Source organism: Zea mays, chromosome 4 (genome assembly GCF_902167145.1).
Source record: "Zea mays cultivar B73 chromosome 4, Zm-B73-REFERENCE-NAM-5.0, whole genome shotgun sequence".
Taxonomy (NCBI): Eukaryota; Viridiplantae; Streptophyta; class Magnoliopsida; order Poales; family Poaceae; genus Zea; species Zea mays.
In genome coordinates this window covers 10717936-10725785 of record NC_050099.1, presented here as the reverse complement: position 1 = coordinate 10725785, position 7850 = coordinate 10717936, and the positions used below count along the sequence as shown (strand labels likewise).

Genomic DNA, 7850 nt, shown 5'->3' with positions numbered 1-7850 from the left:
GGGTACTAAAACATGCTTGACAAACTTTGCAGGAGAATGAGATGATATGAAACTTTGGGGTGCTTGAGAGAGTCAAGTCAATTCTTATTAACTCAAGCTATCAATCCTCAATGATCTATATCCATGAGTTTCTCTTTGGAGATGCGTAATCTAACATAAAAGGAAAAATCAATCCAATAATTTTTGTTGTTTTGCTTCTTGCTTATATATTGGATATGATTCTTCTCCATATTCGCTCTCCATGTTAAGAATTAGATTTATTCCCATAATCTTAAAGAACTAACTATGCTTGTTTTATAAGTTAAAACTGAGCACACTTCAAGGAATAATTTAGTTTATATTATAAAGTTTCCATGCTTTAGTAATCCACTCTTTATCCCTTATCAAAACGATTACAAAAAGGGAAACTAGTGCTTGTGTTGCTATTAACACTTCTCTTGAGCTTACTTATGAAAATCAACAAGAGAATAAGTGCAAGTTTAATGCCACAAGCCTCAAAGAGTTGATCTTCACCCAAAGGAAGAAAGGTAAAAGCAAAGTTATGGGAACTCATCTCCTTAATCAAATATAGTTCCCATCAATGATTGTTTACTCTAATTATCATTCTTGAAGAATAGATTCTTTATTTGACTAAATTTGTCTAGATGTGCATTCAATCACATTCTCAAAATGCACCTGTCCACTAGAATCTATTTCATGCCTTTGCTATACATATTCTCATATTGATTTGCTTCTAAATAATGATCAATAAATTCAATATGTAGGAGTAAATTTTCTATGATTGATCAAAATGTTTAGAGAGTGCATATTTCTTTTAATGTGCACTAATGTTAAGATATTTACTTCAAGTCTATGTGACTTATGGATGATGAATTGTCTTTACTTTCTATCGAAAGAAATCATCATTCATCATTTACCCCTTTGTGCTATTAACATCTCTCTTGAGTATTTTCAATAAGTTTGGAAGGAAAAAGAGTCAACTATAAAGGGAGGACACTCAAATGAAAAAGGAAGACATCCAGAGCAACAACACCTACTTGGATATGAGATCTTCAAAACATTCAATGGTGTGGTTGTAAGCATTCTAAATCTTTTCATTATGAGAATACTAGGCAAAAATTGTTTATTGCAAATCTTTTAAGCCTTGATCAAGATAAATAGTGCTTCTCCCTATTTGCCTTTAGAAGTGAGTGCATCCACCCATTTCCTTCATTCTTGATGCATATCTTTAGGGGGAGCCTATTTCTATATCTTGATTATATTGAGACTAGCACGTTATCTTAGTAATCTCGTATAGTCTCATGTATGAGAACAAGTTTCTCATAAGGCATGCTACTTCATTTCAATCCAACTTGGTAAAATGATGTCCCCTTTTATAAAGGATTGTAGCTTTCATTGTTAAAGTAGCATACTTACTGGATTCTCCCATATTAAGCTAGTTTAATGATCTAATGCCTATATTGTTCTTTTGATCGCATCTGTTGTTTGATCATTGAATAACTTCAATTATCACTTATGCTTCTTAATGCCTCATGTAATTTCAATTTGATTTCAATTGGTAATTTCAATCGACATCTATCTTGATATGCACTAAGTTAAAAGGAGAATTCATGATATATTTGTGCAATTTGTGATCTACTTGATATCTAAAAACAATGACTTAGAAAAGGATCACTAGTTGTAGAACTCTCTCTTGTGCCAAATATTTCCATACATTATCTTGAGTATAGGTCTTAGGCGAATTCAATAAAGGACAAAGCACAATGAAGAGAGCATCACTATGTGAAGGTACAAAAGGGTAAAACAACTTCCTCACATTTTAACTTGTACCTAAATCTTCCTTTCTATGCATATCTTGTATAAAAGGAAGAGAAAACATGTCCATATATTAACCCTGCTTCATACCTAGTTTAACTTCTCATATATTCATTCTTGCATCTTTGTTTAAACTGGGTGAAGTAATTTTATTGTCAAAGAGCTTAAAGCTTAACCTTGTAACGAGGATAAGCTGCCTTTGTTCCAAAGGTGGATGGTCCTTAAGCCTCTTTGAAATCCTTAAGGGTAAATACTTGAGATATTCACAGTATGCTTTCATAAGTGCATCAATTGTCATGAGCATCACACTTATACTATGACACAATGCACTTCACATTCTCTATGATATAGATATGATCTCATTAACCTAATTATGTGCACTTGGCATTTAAGACCGAAAATTTGTTTTCCTCTCTATGCACATATTTAGGGGGAGCAATCTATATTATATAGAATTGTTTAAGCTTAATTGACATATCCTTTTAATCATATCTCTTTCCTTTGGTACATTTGCATATTTCTTATCTCTCTTTGCGCCAAGGCTAAGACTAATATGTTTTCATGAGCATCTCATGTATTAAGTCTTAGATTGAAAGGGAAATGGAGTATTCGGCAAAGACATCGCTTCCACTCAACGCTATTGGTATTATCCTTCCTTGCCGGTATTCCGCCAGCCCTCCAAATTTGGTATAATCTTCACTCATATATTATTTGCCAAAGGGGGAGATAAAGTAAAAGGGCTTACATTTCACTCACAAATATCCGTTTTTGGCGATTCATGCCAAAGGGGGAGAAAATATTAGCCCAAAGCAAAAGGACCGCACCACCACCAATTTCAAAAAATGTAGTCTTCCAATTTGTATTAAAGAAGTTTTTCAATTGGTATCTTATTTTTGATATAATTTCAAATTGGTATGACATCTTTCAAAAGTAATATTTAAAACCCTCTTGAACACTAAGAGGAGGATTTTATTAAGGGGGAGTTTTGTTTAGTCAAAGGAAAAGCATTTGAAACAGGGGGAGAAAATTTCAAATCTTGAAAATGCTTCTCAAAATCTTATTCATTTATCCTTTGACTGTTTTGCAAAACACTTTGAAAAGAATTTCCAAAAGAGTTTGCAAAAACAAAACAATTGGTGCAAGCATGGTCTAAAACATTAAATGTAAATTGGTCTAATTCCAAGTAACCTTTGCACTTACCTTATGCAAACTAGTTCAATTCTGCACTTATATATTTGCTTTGATTTGTGTTGGCATCAATCACCAAAAAGGGGGAGATTGAAAGGGAAATAGGCTCAAACCTTTTCCTAAATGATTTTGGTGGTTGAATTGCCCAACACAAATAATTGGACTAACTAGTTTGCTCTAGATTATATGTTTTACAGGTGCCAAAGGTTCATCTACAACTATTCTAATCGACTGTCCGGAATACCATAGATTATTCCGATAGGAGAAGCTTTTTGGAAAAACAGACTACGCGCGGACCGTCCGGGCCCTTGCGGCGGACCGTCCGCGACACCACTTTGACTTTGACCAGGAACTATAAATCATGGATACGTCCGACTAAGTCGCGGACCGTCCAGCTACAACGCGCGGACCGTCCAGCTACAACGCGCGGACCGTCCGGCTATAATTCACGGACAGTCCGCAGGTGAAGACCTGGTTCAGCCCGAAGGTGATAAGTTGAGCAAAAGGAATTATATAGCTGGCGCGGACCGTCCGGGACGAAGGGCAGACCGTCCGCGTGGTGTCACCGAGGCAGATAGCCGTTGATCTAACCGTTGATCTGTCAGAAGTATCCGTTGAAGATGTCAGAATCGACCGTTGGAGGGTCGCAGACTGTCCGGGCCCTAGCCGCAGACCGTCCGCCAGTGCAATTTCTGGCAGATGCGCCCCAACGGTTATATGGGTGGTTGAGGGCTATAAATACCACCCCAACCGGCCACTTAAGCGTGTGGGAGCCCAAGCAACATTCCAAGTCATCTAGTTGACATACTCAAGCCCTCCCAACCACATATATTCATTGATCCATCCTATACACAAGATTTAGACCACTACAACCAACACAAGTGCCACAAAAGAGAGAGCAAGCAAAAGAGAGCTACTCATTTGAGTTTAGCACTAGTGCCTTGTGAGATTCATTGAGAGATAGTGTGTGCTACATCTTTGTGTTCATTTGTGCGTGGAGTTTTGACTCCCATTGAACTTCCTCCAAAGTTTTGGAGGCTTGTAAAAGCTAGCAAGAGACACCAAAGATTGTGGTGGTCCTTGCGGGGTCTTAAGTGATCCTTGAGAAGAAGAAGAGCTCACCGATCTTGAGTGATCGGTGGAGAGAGGGAAAGGGTTGAAAAAGACCCGTCCTTTGTGGACTCCTCAATGGGGACTAGGCCTTCGAGGGCTGAACCTCGGTAAAACAAATCACCCGTGTCTCGTGTGCTTATTGCTTGTGATTTGTTTGTCCTTTCCCTTTCTAAGTTTCTCTTGCACTACTCTTTGCTAATTCTATTTGGTGTTGCCTTAAGTTAAATTCTCATTTAGTGAAGCAACACATTGCAAGAGAGAACTTGTGTTATTGCTCTTCTTGCCTAAGCCCTTTTGCGTTATTCTCATAGACTTATTAGTAGTATTGATTTATCAATTCCACATTATTTGAAAGCAATACTCTTTACAAGCAAGGACTTAGTTTTATACTCCGATAATTATATATCTTGTTCTAACCACTAATCAAGGGATCTAGTTGGGGGATAAAGTTTTAATTTTCAGGTTTTGCCTATCCACCCCCCTCTAGGCGACTTTCAGCAATGAAATATACAGAGATAAGTATCAGCAAGCAGATAAGGCCTGAGGGTTTAGGGTTTACTTCATCATTACAGGGCAGATCCGGTTGCATAGCAAAGCACATCAACTGATGGTCGAGACTTGCAACGAAATAAACAGAGACAAATAAATCAACAGTTCATAACATCAACATGAAGATCAGGGTAGATCTTGTTAACTTTGTGCTTCACCAGATGCAGCGTGTTGATGCGTTAGCAGTACATCGGAGCACCGGTTCCGTCGCCGACTCGCCGTGGAGGTGGCGGAGGTGCGCACCAATTCCTCATGGATCAAGAGAGCTAACGACCGAGACTTGCAAAGTAATAAACAGAGCAAATGTAGATCAGGATTCGTAAAATCATCAGAGTAGATCCAGTGATCCGAAGTCAATTATGGTTAGGGTTACCTTTACCTGCGTCGGTGAGGAGCAGACTCGGAGCACCAGTTTAGTGACGCAGTCGCCTATGAGGTCGAGGTAGAGAGGGAGCCAGGGAGGAGAGGAAGAGTCGGACTGTCGGAGGTCAGAGCACCAATGCGTCGGCGAGAACCGAGAAGGAGGAGTACAATAGAGGAGCACAGGTCGACGGAGGATCCGGATCGACGTTTGGCACTTATAGCAGACGGCGGAGCACCAGTGCGGCGGATGGAGACGCCGAATCGCCGTTCGCCGATGCCGGAGAGTCCGAGAGGCAGAGGCGAGACCGCGAGTGGAGACGGGAGAGTGGAGAGGCGACTGAAAAGTGACTGATGACAGCTAGGGTTGGCTTGGCTTGGGAAAGTAACGGATGACGGAAATGTGGGATAGGCCGCTTGGAGCTAGGAGCCTACTAGGATGGACTTTGTAATGGCCTCTCGTTGGACCGGGCCGATGTTGAAGCCCAATTTTTAATGGGCCTTGTCCGAGCTAGCCCAACGGGCTCAAAACACTATCGGGCACGGCATGCTAACCAGGTCGGGCTGAGCCCAGATACGCATGTACTCGTGCCGGGCTAACGGGCCTCGGGTTTTTTGAACAACTATACACGTCATCTATTTCCATTTCCATCTCCATCTCCATCCGGCTGCTGGTCAATGTTGGCAACTGGTTCGTGGAATTCCTACGCATATGGCTGCCGCCCCGGTCAGTCGACTACCCGCTGACGCCAGTGCGTTAGCTATCAGATTCAGCTTCCAGGAAGGTCCCGCATGCATGCATGCATGATGCTTCTATCTAGAACGTAGATTTGCGAGACGATTTCAGCACAGTTCTTCTAGCGCAAATTTCGGACGAGAAGAATACTAGTCAGTAGCGTACTGCTCTCTCTCTCGATCGGGACCTACATGCTGTATCTATATAACGATGGCCATATCTCGCTCGCAGAAGCAAGTAGCAGCTACATACGTCCTCCTCCATTAATATTGGCAGCAAGCTAGGATCATCAGCATCTGAGCTTATTATTACTAAATCGATCGGTTGCCATGGCGGGGATGAGAGTCGGCAAGCTGGCGCTGGCTGCGGTGCTGCTGTGCGCGGCGGCGGCCATGGCCACGGCGCAGCAGGCCTCCGGCGTGCGCGCCACCTACAACTTCTACAACCCGCAGCAGAACAACTGGGACCTCAACGCCGTGAGCGCGTACTGCGCGACGTGGGACGCCAGCAAGCCGCTGTCGTGGCGCATGAAGTACGGCTGGACGGCCTTCTGCGGGCCCGCCGGCCCCACCGGCCAGGCCGCGTGCGGGCAGTGTCTCCTGGTGAGCTCAAGCTAGCTGATGAAATAATGAAACCATGCATGAGTGATGCATGAGACCCGTGCTCGATCGGGGTTAATAATGGTGTACTGATGCAGGTGACCAACACGGCGACGGGGGCGTCCATCACGGTGAGGATCGTGGACCAGTGCAGCAACGGCGGCCTGGACCTGGACTACGACACGGCGTTCAAGCCCATCGACACCAACGGACAGGGCTTCCAGGCCGGCCACCTCACCGTCAACTACCAGTTCGTCAACTGCGGCGACAACTGAACTGATAGATTATTCACCTGTGCATGCACCTATATGTACTAGCACCATTATTCCAAGAGTTATATGGATGTGATCCCACACGTAAGAGCCAATAAAACATATATGCCCAGTGGAATAAACTGAATTACCTAAATACCGGACTACTCATGTATCGTCATGTCTCACGAAATACTACATTCGTTCTCGAATATGTGTCGTCCACTAATTCATTTTTAAACTAAAATGCTTTGGTTGATACTCCCTCCGTTTCTTTTTATTAGTCGCTAGATAGTGCAATTTTGCACTACCCAGCGACTAATAAAAAGAAACGGAGGGAGTATGTGTCTGTATGTGTAGAGTTGACGAGTTGTATTAAGTGATTGTCAGGATATAACCGTCGGCTTTGGTTGAATTTGGTGATTATCCATTGCATGAGTATATGGGCAACATGTTTGTTGGTTATGTTGGTGCATAGATGTGAGCACAGAGACGATGGACGTCCATGGAAAAGGTCACATAGAGGCATGTCGTGTCAATAGACTGAGAGGTGAAGGACGTATGTGAGGCTTGGTAATTTGGGCCTCAAAATCATCGACAAATAGTTTTCCATTTGAGCTTTAAAACACGGTTGGAGCTCCTGCAGAAATTGGATGTGGCACATGGCGTTATCATGTATCTTGCGTCAAGCTGAAGCAAAGTCTTGCCATCAGATGCAACAACATCAAGGTGGATTATTTCACCAGTTGAGTTAAATGGTTCAACCTAAATATCTAACGATATGTTGTAAATATGTAATAGGCCTATAAATAAGATAGGAGGCTGCTACAACCAATCATATCTTTCATTGGCTAGCTTTTGTCTAGGTACATCATACAATAGGATTGCTCGATTTCACATTTTATTTTTAGAGCAAACCAACATAGTTTAAAATGTTTAGGAAGCACGACGACATATATCTTTTTTCAAACTTTTAATATGGTTTCCAATATTCACAAGTGGTATCATTCCATTTATCTAATATGTGCCAAAGTCTAAATTATAGATGGCTTACTCCAAATATCACCTACAAGTAGTTATCACACTTTGGTGACATTATCTTTCAAGTGCTATTTTTTACCTTAAAGTATAAAGTGCATGTCTTCTATAAGTATCTAAAGCTCGTATACCCATGTGTAGGAGGAGGTCACTCTATTAGTTTATATGCTTGATACTAACACCCTCTTCAACCTTATCATA

General features: G+C 41.8%; 1 protein-coding gene across 1 annotated transcript; it reads left to right on the top strand.

The window, feature by feature from the left end:
* Positions 1–6005: 6005 nt before the first annotated feature.
* Positions 6006–6824, top strand: LOC100191593 (uncharacterized). Its single transcript, NM_001137023.1, has 2 exons — positions 6006–6363; positions 6459–6824. Exons 1-2 carry the CDS (start codon positions 6091–6093, stop codon positions 6633–6635), a joined length of 450 nt encoding a protein of 149 aa, NP_001130495.1. The 5' UTR covers positions 6006–6090; the 3' UTR covers positions 6636–6824.
* Positions 6825–7850: the final 1026 nt, after the last annotated feature.